The 23,166-nt window shown below is 39.9% G+C and overlaps 1 protein-coding gene across 4 annotated transcripts in view; it reads left to right on the top strand.

The window, feature by feature from the left end:
- trappc9 (trafficking protein particle complex subunit 9) overlaps window positions 1-23,166 on the top strand; it is a 535,810-nt gene that overhangs the window by 100,313 nt on the left and 412,331 nt on the right. For all 4 annotated transcript variants that reach the window (XM_073043422.1, XM_073043433.1, XM_073043451.1 and 1 more), the window contains one exon: window positions 15,025-15,157. In XM_073043422.1, the coding sequence (XP_072899523.1) occupies window positions 15,025-15,157 (133 nt within the window). The remainder of the gene's footprint in view (window positions 1-15,024; window positions 15,158-23,166) is intronic.

The raw sequence follows: 23,166 nt of genomic DNA, 5'->3' as shown, positions 1-23,166 counted from the left end.
AATGATGATTATGGTGCAACAGAGATTATTCTTCTCATTTATTCTAATGCCATTATTTGCTTACAGTGACACTTCAAAAATTGTATTTGTTTGGTGTAATTCCTGGATGCATGCCCCTTCACTATAAATGTCCCAATCTGTGGTATCTTGCAGTTACCACAGATTGATAGACCATTCGACATTGATCTTGTCAGTGCAATGGTTCTCAGGCTGATCTGCAGGGACTGTCATATAAATAGAAAAAGCTGCCCTATAGTCAAAATATTTTAAAAAAGGATGACAGTTGTCTCATAAAATCATACCTTGCAAATGGCATGCTAAATGCACGAGGCTATTTCTCTTCTTGAGAATTTCTAGTTTGCCACAAGACTTGTTACTCCACTATTTAAGATGGGTGGGAGGCAGCAGAAGGGAAACTATAGACTTGTTAGCCTGACGTCGGTGGTTGGGACGTTGTTGGAATCAATTGTTAGGGATGAGATTATGGAGTACCTGGAGACACATGACAAGATAGGCCAAAGCCAGCATGGTTTCCAAAAGGAAAATCCTGCCTGACAAATCTACTGCAATACTTTGAGGAAATTACAAGTAGGATAGATAAAGGAGATATAATAGACCTGGTGTACTTGGATTTGCTGAAGGCCTTTGACAAGCTGCCGCACATGAGGCTGCTGAGCAGGATAAGTGCCCATGAAATTACAGGGAAGTTACTAGCATGGGTGGAGCATTGGCTGGTCAGCAGAAAATGGAGTGGGAATAAAGGGATCCTATTCTGGCTGGCTGCCAGTTACCAACAGGGGTTGGTGTTGGGACCGCGGCTTTTTACGATGTATGTCAATGATTTGGACTATGGTATTAATGGATCTGTGGCTAAATTTGCCGATGATACAAAGATAGGTGGAGGAGTGGGTAGTGTTGAGGAAACAGAGAGCCTGCAGAAAGATTTGGATAGTTTAGGGGAATGGGCAAAGAAGAGGCAAGTGAAATACAATGTTGGAAAGTATATTGTCATGCACTTTGGTGGAAGAAATAAATGAGCAACTATTATTTAGATGGGGAGAAATTCAAAGTGCAGAGATGCAAAGGAACTTTTGAGTCCTCGTGCAAGATACCCTAAAGGCTAACCTCCAGGTTGAGTCGGTTTGAAGAAGGCGAATGTAATGTTGGCATTCACTTCTAGAGGTATAGAATAAATGAGAAGGGATGTGATGCTGAGGCTCTATAAGGCACTCGTGAGACCACACTTGGAGTATTGTGTGCAGTTTTGAGCTCCTTATTTTAGAAAGGATACACTGATATTGGAGAGGGTTCAGAGAAGATTCACAAGAATGATTCCAGGAATGAAAGGGTTACCGTACGAAGAACGTCTGGCACTTCTTGGGCTGCATTCCCTCGAATTTAGGAGAATGAGGGGGTATCTCATAGAAGCATTCCGAATGTTAAGAGGTCTGAACAGATTGGATATGGCAAAGTTATTTCCCGTGGTAGGGGATTCTAGGACAAGCGGGCACCACTTCAGGATTAAAGGGCGCCCTTTTAGAACACAGATGCGGAGAAATTACTTTAGTCAGAGGGTGGTAAATCTGTGGAATTTGTTGCCACAAGCGGCTGTGGAGGTCAAGTTATTGGGTGTATATAAGGCAGAGATAGACGGGTTCTTGATTAGCCAGGGCATCAAAGGGTATGGGATGAAAGCAGGAGAGTGTGGATGACTAGAAGAATTGGATCAGCCCATGATTGAGTGGCAGAACAGACTCGATGGGCTGAGTGGCCTGCTGCTGCCACTATATCTTATGACCTTATGGACTTCACCCAGCAGAGGTGGAATGTGACTGCAGGGAATAGACCTGTGACCTTCAACTTTGATTTTGGATCCCATGAAGTCTCACAGTGTCAGGTCAGCCATGGTCAAGGAGACGTCTTCCTGGTGATCATATTTCTTCAACTCATAAAACAGAGCTCTTCCATGTTGAACACCATTTGTTAAAAGGGCATAAAATGCACTCAGTGGGAGATCTTCAATGTTCATTACCAGTAGCGTCTCTGTAACACCACCTCTGAGTCTTGTTTGCAGCATCAGTTAGTCCAATTGCAATCAAGTCAGTGATTGATCCAAGTTCATTGGAGAGTCCAGAAGGGCATGCAGAGAGCAGCACCAGAAAATTGGGGGAGAGAAGCTTTAAAACAGATGCAAATTTGATGAAGCTGCAATACTGGGCTACATGTGCTTGCCATGCAGTTCACGTGGCTATGTAGTCACAGATCAGATCCTTATAATTCTGTCACGTTTTATTCTGAATGAAGTGGAAGACAATTATACAAGAAGAAATGGATGCACGAGATCTAAGAATATTCTTATCCCTAATGACAGACCCAGCATGAATGTGGAAGTATTCATTACCGTATTCAGCCAGAAGTGACAGGTGGCCAAGCCAGATTTGCTTCCACATGAGCCCAAATGCATCACAGAAATCAATATTCAACCAGCTTGACTCATTATGCATCCTAGCATGAAAGTGTTGAGAACACTGGCTATAACGAAGAATATAGGAATATATTGGACATAACAAGGAAAATATCATTTCTACTAGAGGGCATTATGTTCTCTTTAGCCATTCATATGCAATTTGTGGACCTGCCTACTTATGAAGTTGTTCCCAGGCTCCATTTAAAATGTTGGCGAGCAAATATCTGTATACGTGTACACACTTGGGAACCTGTGTAAAATACAGTGAATATTCAGACCATGTACGTCAACTGGCTCCTTGTGTAACATTGCAGCTGCTATTATTAAAAGAGTGATCTTTGTTTACACAGCTGCAATGTAGTTTTTATGCTGGTAACTGCTTGTAATCATCAATATATTCAGTGGTATTTAAATTGTTTTATGTATTTATTGTTATATTTAGAACACTTTTTGAGCATATTTCTCTTTTTCTTGGATATGATGGGGTAAATTGGGTGCACAGAAGAGGATCTTCGTCTGTCTCTATTCATACAAAATAAATTGGTCGTCCTCTTTATCCAAAAGATTGAGGATTGAGTTTACTGAAAACGTACACTCCAGTACCTACAGGCGCTTCCAGTCCATTAGTACAATGGCTAAATTGGAAAATTGCTTAGGCATGTTGTGCTCAGAGCTATAATTCAAATTCAAACTACAACACAAATTATATAGATACTGAAAATATTGAGCAACACAAAAAAATACTGGAAGAACTCAGCAGCAGGTCAGGCAGCATCTATGAAAATGAACAAAGAGTCGTTGTTTCAGGCTAAGAAACTTCATCAGGATTGGAAGTGAAGGGTGAAGAAGTCAGAATAGAAAGGTGAGGGGGGAAGGGAACTTGCTAGAAGGTGACAGGTGCAAAGAGTCAGAGGGCAGCAGAGATCATCGAGGGGGAGCAGTGAGAGAGGGTCTCACTAAACAACTTTTGAAGAGGATTTTAAATTATTTAGGGTAGACGCACCTCAAAAAATTTCGCAGTGGATCAGCAAATCGTAAAACAAGATTCTGCAGATGCTGCAACACTCAAAATGCTGGAGCAACTCAGTAGGTTAGGCAGCATCTATGAAAATGAATAAACAGTTGTTTTTGTGACAAAACCCTTCATCAGTACTGGAAAGGAAGGGGATAATGCCAGAATATGAAGATGGAGGAGGGGAAGGATAACAAGCTAGAAGTTGATAGGTGTGACGAGTCAGAGGAAGCAGCAGCATATATCACAGAGGGGGAGCTGTGAGAGACGGTCTCACTGAACTAGAGGGGGGGAGTATACAGTTGCCATTTCAGGCCGAGATTCTTCATTGGGGCTCATTACAGAGTCCTGATGAAGTGTTTTGGCCTGAAACATCAACTGTTTATGCCTCTCCAAAGATGCCGACTTGCTGAGTTTCTCCAGTATTTTGTGTGTTTGCTAAATTTAAACTGGCTAATTCCTGCCCAGTCTACTATTTTATTCTTGCTCATCAAAATGATGAAAGGTGTTATTAATAGTTATCAATTAGCACTTACCAATAATTTGTTCACCAATACCAAGTTTGGGTTTTGCTGCAGAATTTATTCCTGCTTTGTCCAAATATTCACCCAAGAGATAAATTTCAAAAGAAGGGTGCTAATAGTTGCTGACAACATCAAGAGACTAGTAAAGCTGAAAGCACTGAAAAAGAAAGAAAAATAACATTCCTATGGTTGAAGCATTACTTTGTGGTTGATCGTCAATCATGAGCTTCAGGGCAAGACTGCAGGAGTGTTAGATCTATTTATCTTCATCAGCTTCAATGTTCTATAACTAACCTTTCCATCATAAAATCAGAAGTAGGGATGTCTATTGATGTTTTGGCATAGAAAATAGGAACATAAGTAAGCCATTCAATACAATTCTGACTGATTCTGTATTTCAGTGTTATATTCCTGCCGTCTTCCCATTTACTTTGACTTTTATTTCTAGAAATCTAGATAGTAAGATAATTTTCTCCTAATCTCATCAGCCTTCTGTGATCAGAATTCTTAGAGTTTGCTATTTGGGTGGATAAATCTTTCTTTGTCCATGTCTGAACCCACATCCTGAATTGATGATTCCTTGATTCTACGACAGATTACACCTGAACCCAAGGGAGACCAATATCCTTGTGGGCGGGTTTGTTAGAGCTGCTTGGGAGGTTTTAAATTAGTTTGGCACAGGGATGGGAACTGGAGTGATTGTGCTGAAGATGGGGTGGTTGGTTTACAAACAGAGGATGCCTGTAGTGAGACTGCTAGCAGGGAGACGCTGATGATGGGGCGAAGTCGCAGACAATGGGATGAGTTGAATGTAAAAGGCAGACAAAGTCAAAAAGGGTGAACAGCGGGCTGGAAGTGTTATATTTGAATGCATATAGTACACAGAATAAGATGGATGAACTTGTAGCACAGTTATAGATTGGCATGTATGACAGATCCCCAAGCAGTAGTAAGACTGTGATCTACAAATTACAGTGGGAGATAGAAAATGTATGTTAAAAGGGTAATGTTACAATAGTCATGAGGGATTTCAATATGTAGGTAGATTGGAAAAATCAGGTTGATGCTGGATCCCAAGAGGGGAGAATTTGTAGAATGCCTGTGAGATGGCTTTTTAGATCAGCTTGTGGTTGAACCCACCAGGGGATCAGCTACTCTGGATTAGGTGTTGCGCAGTGAACCGGAATGGATTAGAGAACTTGAGGTAAAGGAACCTTTAGGGGAAAGTGATCGTAATATGATAGAATTCACCCTACAATTTGAGAGGAAGGAGCTAAAATCAGATGTGTCAATATTATAGGGATGTAAAGGGATTTACAGAGGGATGAGAGGTGGCCAAAGTTGATTGGAAGGGACCACTTACAGGGATGATGCCAGAGCAGCAATGGCTAGAATTTCTGGGAGCAATTCGTAGGCACAGGATATATACATTGCAAAGAAGTAGTATTCTTTTTTTTAAAAAAAATTTTTTTAAAATTAGTTTTTCAAAACATTTTACAAAATTAAAAACCCCAAATCCCAATGAGGAGCATTAATACAGTGCAAGATTAAGCATACAATAACAATATGCTACAAAGGAAGAGAATTTAACAAAAAAGCACCTAAATTAAAGACAAGTGAGCTTAGTGTCCTCCCCAAGCCCCACAACACAAGAAAAAAACAACAACTCCAGACCAATCACCACACAGTATAAAGGGTATAAGTCCGGACAGTCAAACTCCCAGACTGTGAATACACTTAGCAACAGAGGATAATAATGTCTGCTACCAGAAAAAAAAGGGAGCTGAAAGCAAGGGACCGAAAAGAAGAAAAAAAACGAAAAAAAAAACCCTAGTCAAGAGGAAGGTTATGAAAGTACTCGATAAAAGGTCCCCAGACCTTATGGAACTTTAGATCCGAATTAAGAACTGAATAATGAATTTTTTCGAGGTCCAAGCAGGCCATAATGTCGTTAAGAAGTAGTAGTCTAAAGGCAGGATTACACAACTGTGACTGACGAGAGAAACTGAAGCCAATATAAAAGCTAAAGAAAGGGTATATAATAGAGCAAAAATTGGTGGGAAGTTAGAAGATTGTAAAACTTTTAAGAATCAGATGGCAACTAAAAAAGATATAAAGAGAGAAAAGGTGGAATACGAAGGTAAACTAGCCATTAATTTTAAAGAAGATACCAAAAGTTTGTTCAGATAGATGACGTGTAAAGGAGAGGTGAAAATGGATTTTGGATGGCTGGAAAATTATGCTGGAAAGTTTGTAATGGGGGACAAGGAAATTATGGAAGAACGAAATAAGTATTTTAGAAACATAGAAAACCTACTGCACAATTCAGGCCCTCAGCCCACAAAGTTGTGCCAAACATGTCCTTACCATAGAAATTACTAGGCTTACCTATAGCCCTAAATTTTTCTGAGCTCCAAAAGTCTCTTAAAAGACCCTATTGTATCCGCCTCCAGCACAGTTGCCGGCAGCCCATTCCACACACTCACCACTCTCTGAGTAAAAAAAACTTACCCCTGACATCTCCTCTATATCTACTCCCTAGCACTTTAAACCTGTGTCCTCTTGTGGCAACCATTTCAGCCCTGGGAAAAAGTCTCTTAACTATCCACAAGATCAATGCCTCTCACCATCTTGTACACTAGTATTAGTCTTCTTTGCATTAGTCTCTGTGGAAATGCTAGCAGTGTGTTGCAAGTTTGAGAGTGTCAGAGGGCAGAAGTATGTGACGTTGCCTTACTAGGGAGAAATTTCTTGGGAAACTGGAAGATCTGAAGTTAGATAAGTCACCTGGACTAAATGGTTTACAACCCAGGGTTCTGAAAGAGGTGGTTGAAAAGATTGTGGAGGCATTAGTAATGAACTTTCAAGAATCAGTCTGACCTCTGGTTGGGAAGCTGTTGGAGTTGATTTGTTAAGGATGTGGTTTTGGGGTACTTGGAGGCACATGATAAAATATGTTGTAGTCAGCATGGTTTCATCAAGGGGAAAATCTTGCCTGAGAAATTTGTTGGAAATCTTTGAAGAAATACCAACCAGGATTGACCAAGGATAATTGGTTGATGTTGTATACTTGTATTTTCAGAAGTCCTTTGACGTTGCGTCGCATGAGGCTCGTTAATAAGTGAAAACCCTATGGTATTTACAGGAAATACACTAGCATGGATTGAACAGTGGCTGATTGGCAGGAGGGAAAGAGTGGTAATAAAAGGAGCCTTTTCTGGTTGGCTGCCGGTAACTAGTGCTGTTCCACAGGAGTTTATGTTGGGACTGTTACTTTGTGCATTATATATCAATGATTTGGATGATGGAACTGATGGCTTTGTGGCCAAGTTTGCAGATGATACAAAGAGGTAGAGGGACAGCTAGTTTTGAGGAAGTAGAGAGGCTACAGAAGGATTTGGACAGATTAGGAGAATGGGCAAGAAGTGGCAGATGGAATACAGTGTAGGAAGTGTACGGTCATGCATTTTGGTAGTAGAAATGAAAGGGTTGACTATTTCAAAATGAAAAGAAAATTCAAAAATCTGAGGTGCAATGGAACTTGGGGGTCCTCGTGCAGGATTCTTTAAAGGTTAATTTGCAGGTTGAGTTGGTGATGAAGAAAGCAAATGCGATATTAGCATTCATTTCAAGAGGACTAGAATATAAAAGCAAGGATATAATATTGAGGCTTTATAAAGCAACAGTGAGGCCTTACTTGGAGTATTGTGAACAGTTTCGGGCCCCTTATCTAAGAAAGGATGTGCTTACATTGGAGAGTGTTCAAAAGAGGTTCTACCTGGTCTGCTGAGTTCCTCCAGCATTTAGTGTGGTGTTGCTTGAATTTCCAGCATCTGCAGATTTTCTCTTGTTCTTGAAAAAGATTCCAGCATTGAAAATTTTATCATATCCGGAGCGTTTGCTGGCTCCGGGCCTCAACTCACTGGAACCCAGAAAAATGAGGGGTGACCTCTTTGAAACCTATTGAATGTTGAAAGGCCTTGATAGAGTGGATATGGAGAGGATGTTTCCTCTGGTGGGAGAGTAAAACCAGAGGACGTAGCCTCATGGATAGAGTGATATCATTTTAGAATGCAGATGAGAAGGAATTTCTTTAGCCAGAGGTTGATAGAATCTTGATTAGTTAGGGCATGAAGGGATGCGGGGAGAAGGCAGGAGATTAGAATTGAGAGAAAAAATGGATCATCCATGATAGAATGTCAGAACAGACTCGATGGACCAAATGACCTAATTCTGCTCCAATATTTTACAATCAAAGATGTTCTATTTGCACCTAAACTGTCAAGCTGTGTCAGAGTTTTGTAATTTTGTTGAGTCTCTATTTATAAAGGGTATGATGACAGAACACTTTGGAAAATATTAATGAGATTAGAAAATCAACATAGATTTATGAAAAGAAAATGGTGTTTGGCAAATCTACTAGGATTTTTATTGACAATAAAATTGGTAGAAGTAAAAGGGAGAAATGTGGTTTATTTTGGCCTCTGCTGCACACAATATATATCGGATTATGCCTTGTCAGTCCAGTCTTTTTTTACAAAATTCCATGATGTTCGGAATTAATTCAATAGTGTTTCATGGCAATTACTACGTCGTAAGATTTTCCTTCCTTTTGGTATTGTGAGCAGAACTGAGCAAAATACACCAGGTATGGTCTCACCAGGGCTCTACTTTTGTAAAGGGACATCTGTGTTCTTGTATTCAAACCTCTTGTAGTGAAGTCCAGCATCTAATTTGTTGCCTGAACTGTTTGCCACTCTTGCATATTTGTTTCAGTGATAGCTGTACAAAAGTTAGCCAGATACCTTTTGTACATACCCAAATTTATCATCATTTATTAATCCGTGGCCTTCCTATTTTCTGCCAAAGTGGGGAGCAAACCAAGGAACTTGTGAAGGCTCTGTCCCGTTTATCTATGTTAGTGACCCACTTGGTCAGTTTTTCTCTGTTGCCTTGGAGACTCAGCATCGCCTTCACAATTCATCATTCTACCAAGCTTCATTGGCCAACTTGGAAATAATTACATTGTTTCCTTATCTATATGATTGTTACAAGTTGTGAGTAGCTTAGGCTCAAGCACTGATCCCTGTGATACTTCAATTATCACTGCCTTCCGGTATGAAAAAGTCATTTTTTTATTATTTGTGGTCTGGCAACCAATTTTCAGACCATGCCAGTATATTGCCTCCGTTCCTATTTACATTAATTTTGCACAGTAACTTTTGATATGGACTTTATCAAAAAAATCCTGAAAATCCAAATACAACACATTTAGTGTTTCTCTCTTATTTCTTCTGTCAATAATTCGAATGAACCTAAATTTGAACTTAGTTTAATAGAAACTAAGGTGTGAATAGTACTTACTAAATCATTTGGCCTGAAAACAAAATTTCTTTTTATCTGTGAATAGTAATTGCCTAAACAAATTTTCTTTACATTACGATGATGTGCTCATTTAAAATGCCAAAATTTGGTTCTGTCCACCAATACCTGAAAAACTGATCTATAAATTGTAATTTTGCTTCCTTGCTTGTTATTTGTTAGAGTTCTATGTTGGTGCTGAATTTGCAGGTTATTTAGCAATTCTGCATAAACTTCAACATTTTCTTATGCTGATGGGATTGTGGCTAAATTCATTAATTAGACTTGCAGATGTGGAGGAACTGATGGTGTTGCAGAGGCAGGAAGTCTCCAGAAGGACTTGGACAGGGTTGGGAGAGTTGGAAGTGGAAGATGGTATACAAAATAGAGAAATGTGGGGTCAAGTAATTGTGTGTACTTAAGTTGAAGATTGATAGGTTCTTGATTGGTAAGAGTTACAGAGAGAAGGTGGGAGAAAGGGGTTTAAAAAGTAGCTATAATTGCTTGGTGTAGGAGACTCAATGGACAAGTAGCCTAATTATGCAGTTGTGTCTCATATTCCATGGCAAGTGTCATGTCTTTTCCCCATTCAGGCAACCCCATGTAACAGCTGGGGGTAGCATCATATTTCTAGAGAACAGTATAACAATTTTCTGTAATGAGAACGTGTATCATCTGTGTGTTCATCAAGAAATGTGAGTTAGGAAAAACTGTTTACTTACTATTTTTTCTGTCTCGTTTTGAGAGAAGCTTTATTCTGTATCTCAAAATTTTGGGTAGTGATTTGTGAACTTTTTTCATGTTGTAAATTTTTTTACCAATCCATTGAACTGTTGTAGATTTTGATCACTACCAAAACAATTTTAGGCTGTTAATTAAATCTAGGCCATTAGTTAGTTTAGACATCCTGAACATTTTTTGATTGTGGAGCATATTGTTGAGAAAACAGTCCTCCATATACTGTAGATTCATCACCACTTTTCAAACATGTAGGCTTCTGCCATTCTCAGGAAATGGAAAAAATATGTTGTTCTGTTATTTTACTGCTGCCAGTTGGATAGTGAACTTATGTCCTTTTATTTTACCCCTCAAAGTTTCGCCATGAATACAGTTTGTATTCTCATCCATCATAAGAATGGTGTATTTTTCCCTGTATTTTGTGTGCTTGTTTAAAGAATAGTTTATTGGTCCTTTACTTACTAACTTTAATCCAAATGTTTATCTGTGAATTTATTATTTGTATTGATTTAATTGTTAGCACCTTTTTCTTCTTTCTGTGTAGAGTAAAATACAATTTTTGAGTATTTAACATCTAACTTCCTTTGATTTGATTTTGAACTAAACATTAACATCTTAAATTAACTACAGTGCAGAATGTTTCCAATAAAGTAATTTACATTGGTGTTATTTAGAATTATAAGCTTATGATACTTTCTAAATTTCAGCTGTCACCCAACATTTTAGGTTTGGGGTGCTGTTATATATTACTTTCCAATACTTTGCTGACAAATTTCCTTTTACTTACAATTCTCAGTTGTAGATGCTGTATTATTTCATACTTCTATTGCCAATACAACTGATTTCTGATTTTTTTTGTATTTGTGAATCTGCTCCCAAATTGAATTGAAACAATAACATGATGATAAACATCAGATTTATTAGACTTGTTTATCAGGCTTGCTGTATGATGGGTTTATTTGCATCAATTAAGCCTGAATTTATTTCCCTAATTGGTTGAAAGTTTGCTTAAGACGACAAAATAAAGAAGCAGAATTAGGCCATTTAGCCCATCGAGTCTGCTCCACCATTTAATCATGGCTGATTTAATTTTCCTCTCAACCCCAATCTCCTGCCTTCTGCCTGTGTTCCTTCTTGCCCTGACAAATCAAGAATCTATCAACCTCTGACTTAAATATACACAAAAACTTGGCCTCCACAGCTGCCTGTGGCAAAGAATTCCACAGATTCCCACTCTCTGACTAAAGAAATTCCTCCTCATCTCCATTCTAAAAGATTGCCCCTCTAGTCTGAGGCTGTGTCCTCTGGTCTTAGACTCTCCCACCATAGAAAATACCCTTTCCACATCCACTCTATCAATGCCTTTTACCATTTGATAGGTTTCAATGAGGTCATCCCTCACTCTTCTGAATTCTAATGAACACAGGCCCAGAGCCATTAAACACTCTTCATATGACAAGCCATTCAATTCTGGAATCATTTTTGTGAACCTCCTTTGAACCCTCTTCAGTTTCAGTACATCTTTTCTAAGATAAGGGACACAAACTTGCTCACAATACTCCAAGTGATTCCTTACCAGGGCTTTATAAAGTTTCAATATTACATCCTTGCTTTATATTCCAGTCCTGTTGAAATGAATGCCAACATTGCGTTTGCCTTCCTCACCATAGGCTCAACCTGCAAATTAACCTTCAAGAAATCTTGCACAAGGTCTTCCAAGTCCATTTGCGCCTCTCCATTTAGAAAATAATAAGAAGAAGCATCAGCCCTTAACTCGGCAGTGGAGTTATCGGAGCCCCGTCTTTTTGACGGTGTTTCCGTAGGAAGCTATTCATGTTTTTACGAGGCCGATTTGCTAGCTCAACACTCAGCCTGACTTGGATTTGAACTCGGGAACCTTCGCTCCGGAGTCTGGCACTGATATTATTGAGTCACCAAGCAGGACTATTTAGAAAATAATTAACCTTTTAATTCTTCTATGAAAGTGCATTACCATACAGTTTTTGACTGCATTCCGTCTGCCACTTCTTTGCCCATTCTCCTAATCTGTCCATGTCCTTCTGTAGCTTCTCCACTTCCTCAAATCTGCTTGCCTCTCCATTTGTCTTCTTATCGTCTGCAAACTTTGCATCCAACCCATCAATTCTATCATCCAAAGCATTGACATATAACATAAAAAGAATCAGTCCCACCACAGACCCGTGTGGAACACCACTAGTTACCGGCAATTTCACTTACTGTGGACTGAACACTCAGCTCTTTAGAAATGATTTTATAGCCTTTTTCAGCTTCATGTATCTCCACAATTGTTCTTCTAAAGTGCTCTGAAAGTTGTATGAGGCATGGTACACATAAACAGACCTTTCTGTAGAAGAGCAAGTTCTGTCAGTAACCTGTCTCTGTCTTTTTCATTGGGCAGGGCACCTCTGCAGCCCACACCTCCAATCTCATTTGATTGATTGGAACACCTGACTCCAAGTGGCTTTTATAGAAGGCATTACACCAGAGGTTTTCCAGCAAATGCATGTAATATTGGATCATTTTCTCAAAAATAAATGAACAAGTATAATATTTTTTGTGTTATTGGGTTCTTTATATCTAGTGTTAGGACTTGTGTGAAGATCTGATTGCATTTTAGGTCATATTTATGCAAAAATAAAGAAAATTCCACAGGATTCACTTTCTAGTACCACTGTACCTGCATATTGAAGTCCCTCATGACCATTGTAACATTGCCCTTTGATATCCATTTTCTATCTCCCATTTTAATTTGTAGCCTGCATCCTTACTGCTGTTTGGGGGCCTGTATACCCTTGCAGTTCCTTAACTCTCTTCACAATGATTCAACACCTTCCAACCATGTCATCTCTTTCCATTGATTCAGTTTCATCTTTTACCAACAGAGCAACATCATCCCTCCTGTCTTCCTGCCTATCCTTTTGATACAGTGTGTATCCTTAGACACTGAGCTCCTGGCAATAATCTTTCAGCCGTGATTCTGCGATGCCTAAGGTTGTTTCCTATTATGATATTGCAGTGAAAAACTGATCACAACTATTAATACATTTTTGTCTTATGGTCTTGTATATGCACATTATATGAGTATTTTTTCATATCTGGACCCCAGTCTTAGTCATGAGTATACATCTGCTGCTGCTCATATAGCAGATGTAGCTCTGTTGTAGTCCAGGAAACAAATTATTTTGCTTTGGTCTTTGATTCCCAATAGTTTCATCATTGGACAGGTGGGCTTTCTGCAGTCTGTTATCTTTCGGGTAATTTGCCAGTTATCCATTCCTATTCTCAGAACTTTACCTTGTTACACAAGCCTGCAGTTCATGGCATTAGAAAGCCTAATCTTGTGCATGAAAGACCTGCAGTAGAAGGATAAAAATGAGCTTTATTCATTATATCGTCACATTAAATTACTAGGCTGTCAGACTATCTTGTTCATGTTGATTTAAATGAATTTCTTAAGAATATCAGAATGGAGAAAACCATAGATTAGAATATTGTAAGCAATTTTTCAGCTTCTGAATATGTTCAGAGTCCAATATAACCAATTGCACTGCGGTTTTATGATTTAATTTTTCTAACTGTCTGTGAGCTTATATCATATTGATAGATTTGAAGCCCCATGATATCTTGACTCAGAATTATAAGCTTAAAACAGTTGAATTTCATGAAGTATACACCAAAATGTTACAAATTTATTCATGCTTGTTTCAATTCTTAGGTGTGGGTTGGGAATTTGTAATTGCCCTTTTATTTAGGAATAGTTGTGCTTTGCCATCATAAAATGAGTTACCTTGTACCTTCAATTAAGCAGAGGTCATTCTACAGTGTTTTGGTGTATTAATGGGGATAACATTCAACAGTTTGACACTACTAAAGTTCCTATGAACTTGTATTTTGGGTGTTTTATATTATATACTTTTTGTTTGTCCCAACCATAACTCATAGGAGCCAACTAAAAATTCAAGTAACTTGTATACTAATAATTCGAAATGTTTTTTAAAACTTTGAATATTACCACTTTATTTTACACTCCAGGTTAAAAAGTTTTTCCTTTTTCTTATTTCTCAAAGTTTTTGTTGCTTTGTATCAGAACCAGAAATCAAAATTTATCTTACCAAATAATGGGAAATTTATTTTTTGCCTTGTGTTAACATAGTCAGCTTGACTCTGTTATTTTGCAACTTCCCTCCAGGTGAGTATGGAATCACTCTGCTCTCCTGCGTATTGAAGGTTTACTGTTCAGCCTGTGGCAGTATGATAGTGCAGTGGTTAGCATAATGCTCCACAGCATCAGTGATGGTGGGGGGGGGGGGGGGGGGTTCAATTCCTGCTTCTGTCTGTAAGGAGTTTCTTATGTTCTCCCCATGACCATGTGAGGTTCTTCCTGATGCTCTGGTTTCTTGCCACATTTCAAAGGCGTATGAGTTAGTAAGAGTTAGTAAGTTTTATTAAGTTATGGTCATGCTATCTTGGTGCCAGAAGGATAGCCCCCAGCACTTGTAGGCTGCCCCCAGCACATCCTCAGACAATAATCATTGATGCAAATAGTGTATTTTACTGTATGTACATGTTATAAATATTATCAAACGCAATGTTAAGCAGACTGCTAAAAGTAAACTGGTACCTTGTTATTGAAAATGGTTTCACGGAGGTGGAAAAAAGATTGAATTTTGGGATTTGAATAATTTTGATTTTATAAGTATAAGTCTCACAGGAATTAATGCAATTAATGCAGTCATCTCAATATACACTAGTTAAATTTTACTTGGATATCTTTTTTGATAGCTTTTGACATATTTTAAAGAAGTGTTTGACCTTTAATATCCCAGTATGGTCATTATAAAAAGACATTTACGACAGTTTTCTATGATTTTTTTTTAACTGATTGGTTGTGGTGTTTTTAGGTTACCAAACATCTGTTTTTGGTGTGTCTAGTGACTGCCTGTTAGAAAATTTGTCTGGAGTGAAAGTTAATGGCTGCACTGTGGAAGTTGTCCCCGCTTTACCACGACTACAAATTACTACCTCTTTGCCACGGTAGGAGATCTTAAATTGAAGCATTCATGCCCTTGTAAATTTCACGTACTCTTTCTCCACTTCTGTTTGTGCTTGGCACCATTGAATTGTTATGTTCTGTTTATGCTGTTATGTAAATAAGTCTAGCATGGAATATGATTTTTCAAATAGCTTACTGATAAATAAAGTTGTAGATGAATTCATTGTTGCTGCTTCAGTTCAGTGCTACACTACAAACTTATTACAATATGTTTTACAAACTCAAGTTTTGTTATTTTGAAAGACTAACGTTATTGCAGGAGTACTGTATGTGAATGTTATTTGCACTCGTGCATGCAATGAAGAGCACCCAGCCATTCAGTTATTGCAGCAGAACACAAACTGATTTATTCCTTGGTTAGAAATGGAGGTTTGCATCACTCACCTTTTCAGTATAGGTGGATTTGATTATTTTTTTTCCCATGATATAGAAATTACTTTGAATAGATGTGCAGTTTAATGCCTATTTTCAGTTCACAGATGTGGGCAGAGCAGTTAGATTTGCTAACAATCATTGTAGGTCATTTCTCAGTATTGAACATCTTCATCCATCTCAAAAGCAGTGGCAAGGAAAGTTGTGTGTAAGCAGTCATGACTTTATTTAATACTTTTGAGAACAGAATATCCTTTCTCTTTCCATGGGGTGGGGGAATGGATTATGCATATCTGGAAAAAGTTGTGGAGATTAAAGGCAATTGCAAAATGATACAAATAATCTGTTTTTTAAATTGATTTTTTAATGCATTTCTATAAACCAACTACAAAGAAAAAAAACCCATCAGCAAAATGAGAATTAATACTGTTCAAAATAAACATATCAATAGTATAATTCATAACAATAAGGAAACAGCACCCAGAATAAAATCACATAAAGTTAGTAACCTCCCCTCCCACCCACTGGAAACCTCCAGACCAACCATTACAATATCTAAAAAAAAGAGAGCATTCAACCCCCCAAAAATGTAAATATAAATAAAAAAAGAATAATAATGCCTACTACAAAAACTATACTGTAATTTCCATCAAGGAGAAACAATAAAACTTACAGAGGGAAAGAAGGCTGAAAGTAAGGGATTAAAAAGAATAAGACTTAATCTAAAGAGGAGTTATGAAAATAACCAAGAAAAGGTCCCCACACCTTTTGAAATTTTATGTCCGTGTTGAGAAGTGAGTAATGAATTTTTTCAAGATCTAAACTGGACATAATATCATTAAGCCATTGAGCATGAGTGGGTGGGGCAACATCTCTACACCTAAGGAGAACTAAGCATCTAGCCAAAAGAGAGGCAAAAGATAATGTTTGACGTTTAGTCGGACTCAAGTGCATATCTGATCACCCAAGGTACCAAAAAGGGCAATCAGAGTATTAGGTTCTAAATGGCAATTAAGAATATGGGATAAAGATAAAAAAAACTTCTCTCCAAAATTTCTCTAAACTAGGACAAGCCCAGTACATATGAATAAGAGAAGCCTCGGCCCCTTTACATTAGTCGCAAACAGGACAATGTCAGGATAAAACCGCGACAATTTAGTTTTGGACATGTGAGCCCTATGTACAACTTTAAACTGTAAAAGACAGTGGCAAGCACATAAAGCGGTTGAATTAACTGACTTAAGAATTGAATCCCAAACCGCATCAGAAAAAGAAATATTTAGATCATGCTCCCAAGCAGTTCTAATTTTATCAAAGGTGCCTCAAGGTCACTAATTATCATGAATAAAAGATATTAAGCCTTTGCCCGATGGATTAATACAAAGAATCAGGTCCACAACGTTTTTCTCAGGCACCTCAGGAAAATTAGACAATAAAGGGTTAATGAAATGTCTAATTTGAAGGTATCTAAAGAAATGGGTATTAGGTAGATTAACAGAGAGTTGTTGAAAAGTTGCAAAACGATTGTCTATGAAAAGATCTTCAAAGCGCCTAATGCCCATTCTATACTAATCGTGAAATGTTAAGTCTACATAGAAGTTAGGAAAAGATAATTATGTAAGATAGGACTAGAGAGAGAGAAACTATGAAGGCCATTAAATTTTCTAAACTGAGCCCATGTTCTCAGAGTATGTCTAATAAGAGGATTAACCATTAGCTTAGGCAAGTGACAAGGCAGTGCAGATCCAAGAAGTGCGGAAATAGAGTTATTCTTGGTAGAGTTCAACTCCATTGCCACCCATTTTGGACAATCAGACTGATTATGAAAAAACGAAATATTTTTCGTTTGCATAGTCTTCGCTAATGCTCTCGAGAAGAGTTCCAGGGGCTGATAGTCTACACTCATCCAGGCAATGGTGCATCATTCCTTCTCCTTTCCCTACCTGATTAAGCCCGGTCATCAAGGCCCGCAACAGTACATGGCTGTGAAACAGATGATGCCGGGTCTGTGTTTTTACAATGATGGATTTGGTACTAATGCTAGGAAGTACTGACTGCCTTGCTGCTTCGACAGTGCTAGTGCATCCGACTTCAGAGGTCTATGAGCACCATGGGTTCCGGCTGCCAGAGTCATCCTTTACAATTCAGATTGCATCCATATTATTTGAAAAGGAGGAGGGTGAGCAGCCAGAAGTCGAGGTACATATTGATACCAGTGACATGGGTAGAAAAAGGAATGAGGTCCTGAAGAGAGAATATAGAGAGCTAGGTTGGAAGCTGAAAAGCAGAACCTCAAGGGGAGTAATCTCTGGATTGTTGCCTGTGCCATGTGTAAGAATAGGATGATTTGGCAGATGAATGTGTTGCTGATGAATTGATGCAGAGAACAGGGTTTGGATTTGTGGATCATTGGGATCTCTTCTGAGAAAGGTATGGCCCGTACAAAAAAGACACCTGAATGTGAGGATGACCAATATCCTTATGGACAGGTTTTCTAGAGTTGTTGGGGAGGATTTAAACTAATTTGGCAGGGGGATGGGAACCAGAGTAATAGGACAGAAGATTGGGCAATTGCTATGTAGGTAGATGCAGCATGCAGAGAGACTGAGGAAGGATAGGCATTTAGAAGAGGAAATCTGCAGATGCTGGAAATTCAAGCAACACACACAAAATGCTGGTGGAACGCAGCAGGCAGCATCTATAGGAAGAAGCACTGTTGACGTTTCGGGCCGAGACCCTTTGTCAGGATAACTGAAAGAAAAGATAGTAAGAGATTTGAAAGTAGGAGGGGGAGGGGGAAATCTGAAATAATAGGAGAAGACAGGAGGGGTGGGGTGAAACTAAGAGCTGGCAAGGTGATTGGCAAAAGGGATACAGAGCTGGAGAAGGGATAGGATCATGGGACGGGAGGGCTAGGGGGAAAGAAAAGGGGAGGGAGCACCAGAGGGAGATGGAGAACAGGCAAAGAGTGATGGGCAGAGAGAGAAAGCAGGATCTCCCAGTGGCCACACATTTTAATTTCACGTCCCATTCCCATTCTGTTATGTCTATCCATGGCCGCCTCTACTGTCAAGATGAAGCCACACTCAGGTTGGAGGAACAACACCTTATATTCTGTCTAGGTAACCTCCAACCTGATGGCATGAACATTGATTTCTCTAACTTCTGTTAATGCCCCTCCTCCCCTTCTTTCCCCATCCCTGATTTATTTAATTTCCCCCCCTTGCCCCTTTTTTTCGGACCTGACTTGCACTACCTTACTTTCCCTTTTCTATTTTCTAATTATGATTTATAATTTAAATTTCTAGTATATTTACTTCTATTTGTACTTCAGGGAGTGCGAAGCGCAGAATGAAATATTGCTGTGATGATTGTGGGTGCATGACCATGGTTGCCAAGAGATTAAAACATCTCGCCACGAGGAAGCAAGGATCAGACAGGGCTCCAGAGAGTTGCAAGGTATCTAGGGAAGTATCTGAAGAATAGTATTAGGAGAGCTTGACTGGGGCATGAGAAGGCTTTTGTGAATAGAATTAAGGAAGCCCCCAAAGTGTCTTACATATATGTGAAGAACAGCAGGATGACTAGAGGGAGGGTATGACCAATCAGGGATAGAAGAGCGAACATGTGCCTGGATCTGGAGGAGTTAGGGGAAGTTATTAATGAATATTTGTTTCAGTATTCACCATTGAGGAGGGCTTCAGCATTTGAGAGGACAGCAAAATGCAAACTAATATGCTTAACATGATGATGGTAAGAAAAAGAATGTACTAGAACTTTTGGAAAACATTAGAATTGATGTCTCCAGAGCAGGATGGGAAATACCCCAAATTAATATGGCAAATGAGGGAAAAGGCTGCTGTGGCTTTGATCTCATCACTGACCACAGGAATAGTACCAGATGATTAGAGGGTGGCAAATGTTATTCCTTTGTTCAAGAAGGGGAGTAGGGATCACCCTGAGAATTATAGACCATTGAGTCTTACTTGAGAGTTGGGCAAATCAATGGAGAGGTTTCTCAGAGACACTTTTTAGAGAAGTATGGTCTGATTAGGGATGGTCAACGTGACTTTCTGTAGCATAGATCACGTTTCATGAGACTGATTGAATTCTTTGAAAATGTGACAAAGCATTTTGAAGAATGTGTTGTACATGGATTTTAGTAAGCCACTGGATAAAGTTCCCTATGGTTAGGTCATTCAGAACATTTGGAGGCATGGGATTCAGGGAAACGTGGCTGTGTGGATTTAGAGCAACACAAACAAAATGCTGTAGGAGTTCAGGTTAGCTGACCTCTATGGAAATGGATAAATAGTTGATGTTTCGGGACAAACCTCTTCATTGTGACGCTTGACCTGCTGAGTTCCTCCAGTATTTTCTATTGCTTGGATTTTGTGCTATTACTACTACTGCCAACTGTCTTCCAGAGATGCCTACCTTGAAAAAGTTAAAATCTTCCCTTCAGTGGGAGTTCAGTAAAACCCTCTCTCAATGTTCCCCCTCTGAGATCTCTGGTGCCCTCTAACTCTTTGACCATGTTCTCACCCAAACCCACTAGCACAGCCATGTATCCTTCCTGGGAATATGTTTTGCCACCATCTCAATCCACATGGCTTCCAGATCAGTTTTCAAGCTTCTTGATTCGGACCTTCTGATGACTCCAGGTACTCGCATTCAATCGACTGCTCCTTCTGCTGTTGCTCCTGCCATGTTCTCTGTGCCACGCTTTCTGCCATGAGGAGGTACCTGGTAACCCTATCCCAACTGCTTCCACAACTCCGGAATTCTGTCTCTGTTGCCTGCAATGGACCTGTCCGATACTTTATCCTGTGTCGAATCCATGCTTTCAATTGCTGGTTCGTCACTTTTCACACATTCAGCAAGGATCAGAAGATTGCTCGTTTACAGACTACTGAACCTGCCGTCTCCAACGCTGGCAGATACAGATATCCTCAGACCGCAATCCCTTATGTTGACCTCAGGTCGCACCGTCAGCTCTTGGGTCCTCGGAAACTCCATCTTCCTACTCCCCCACCTTTCCTGAAAACCCCAACCCTCCCCTCTCCTCAGACACTAGCAACCCTCTACCTACCCCTCCTGATCCTAACTCTCAATTGTGCTTGATCTTCGCTATTCCCTCTGACCTTTCCCCTTTCTGAGGCAGAACATACTGTCCTGAGTAAGGGTCTCACCTTTGTACGCCTGTGCCCACGCATCAGTGACTCCGCACCCACCATGATGCTGCACTCTTCTTCTGCAGCCTCCGTCTCTTACTTCTTTGCACGGACACTCCAGCCCGCATCGATGACCCCCCCCCCACTGACTTCTACCATCTTCAACCCTCCTCCTCTTCCAGGACACCCCATTCTGGTTGTCTTCAAGTTCTAGGTCTTTTCATTGCTAACAGCCGATGAGACATTAACTGTCTCAACTTTACCACTTCTCCCTCTAATTCTAACCTCACTCCTTCCAAACACTTTGCTCTTCACTCTCTCTGCACTAATGCTAATCTCACTATCAAACCTGCAGATAAGGGTGTTGCTATAGTAGTTTGGTGGATTGACCTCCACCTTGCTGAAGCCAGACAACAATTCGCAAACATCTCCCCTTACTTATCCCTCAAACAGGACCCCAGTAAGTAGCACCAGGCCTTTGTCACACGCACCATCAGTGACCTTATTAACACTGGGGATTTCCCATCCATTGCCAGCAAACTCAGTTCCCTTACCCCACACCTCCCATTTCTACCTTCTACCCAAGAACCACAAACCTGCCTGTACAGGTAGACTCATTGTTTCTGCTTGTACCTGCCACACCAAATATGTATATCTACATATCTTGATTCTGTTTTCTCCCCCCTGGTTCAGTCCCTTCCTACCTACATCCATGACACTTCACACACTCTGGATCTTTTCAAAGATTTCAAGTTCCCTGGCCCTGATCATTTCACTTTCACCATGAATGTTCAGTCTCTATACATCTCAATCCCCCATCAGGAGAGCCTTGAAACTCTCCACACCTTTCTAGATAACAGACCCAATCTGTTCCCCTTCACCACCACTTCCTTCATCTGGCAGAATTGGTCCTCACTCTCAATAATTTCTTCTTTGACTCCTCCCACTTCCTCCAAACAAAAGGTGTAGCCATGGATACTCACATGGGTCTCAGCTATGCCTGCCTTTTTGTTGGCTGCATGGAACAGTTAATGTTCCAAATCTACAATGGTATCATTCATAAGAGAAAATCTGCAGCTGCTCGAAATCCAAGCAACACACACAGATTGCTGGAGGGACTCATCAGGCCAGGTAGCATTTATGGAATACAGTACAAGGGCTGGGAAAGGAAGGGAAGAGCTCAGATAGTAGAGTGCATCCCTGTGGCCATGCCCCTCAGTAATCACTATGCTGTTGATGGGGGTGACCTGACAGATCAGGTCTCTGGCACCAAGCCTGGTTCCGTGGTGCAGAAGGGAAAGAGGAAGATGAGGAATGCGGTAGTCATAGGGGATTCTATAGTGAAGGGAACAGACAGGAGGTTCTGTCAGCCTCATGGTGTGTTACCTCCCATGTGCCAGGGTACAGATTTCTCAGATCGAGTGCAGAGTATTTTGAAGGGAGAGGGTGAATAGCCAGAAGTCTTGGTACATGTTGGTAGCAATGACATAGGTAGAAAAAGGGAGGAGGTCCTGAAGAGAGAATTCAGGGAGTTAGGTAGGAAGCTGAAAATTAGGACCTTCAGGGTAGTAATCTTAGGATTGCTGCCCCGTGCCATGTGCTAACAAGTGCAAGAATAGCATGTTCAGGCATATTAATGCATGGCTGAGAGACTGGTGTAGGGGGCAGGGCTTCAAATTCCTGGATCATTGGAGTCTTTTCTGGGGGAGGTACAACCTGTACAAAAAGGACGGGTTACACAAAGGTTTCCAATATCCTAGCAGAAGGGTTTAATAGAGCTGTTAGGGAGAGTTTAATCTAATTTGGCAGGGGAATGGGAAACAGAGTGATAGGGATGAAGATGGAGAAAACAGAAATAAATCAAAGACAAGGTGCCACAGAGATGATAGAAAGTACAGGCAGGAGATGAGGCAAAATCACAGCCAGTGGGATGAGTTACAGGGCAATAGAGGTGTGGTGCAGTTAAAACAGAAAATAACAAGTACTCGACTGAAAGTGTTAGATTTGAATGCATGCAGCATAAGAAGTAAAATGGATGATCTTGAAATTGAAATTTGGCAAGTATGATGTTATGGCCATCTCTGAAACTTGGCTAAAGGATGGCTGCCATTGGGAGCTGAACGTCCAATGATATCCAGTGTATTGGAAAGATAGGTTAGTAGGTGGGGGGTGGAGTGGCCCTCTTTATAAGGAAATAATATTAAATCATTAGAAAGGAATTACATAGGATCGGAAGGTGTAGAGTCTCTATGGGTTGAGTTTAAGAAATGTCAAGGGTAAAAGGACCCAAATGACAGTTGTATACAGGCCTCCAAACTGCAGCCGGGATGTGGATTACAAATTACAGCAGGAGATAGAAAAGGCATGTCAGAAGGGCAATGTCATGATAATCATTGGGAATTTTAACATGAAAGTGGATTGGGAAAACCAGGTCGGTACTGGAC

The sequence above is a fragment of the Hemitrygon akajei genome, chromosome 1, assembly GCF_048418815.1.
Source record: "Hemitrygon akajei chromosome 1, sHemAka1.3, whole genome shotgun sequence".
In the NCBI taxonomy this organism is placed as follows: domain Eukaryota; kingdom Metazoa; phylum Chordata; class Chondrichthyes; order Myliobatiformes; family Dasyatidae; genus Hemitrygon; species Hemitrygon akajei.
The sequence above is the reverse complement of the archived record's forward strand: the minus strand, read 5'-3'. Positions and strand labels throughout refer to the sequence as shown.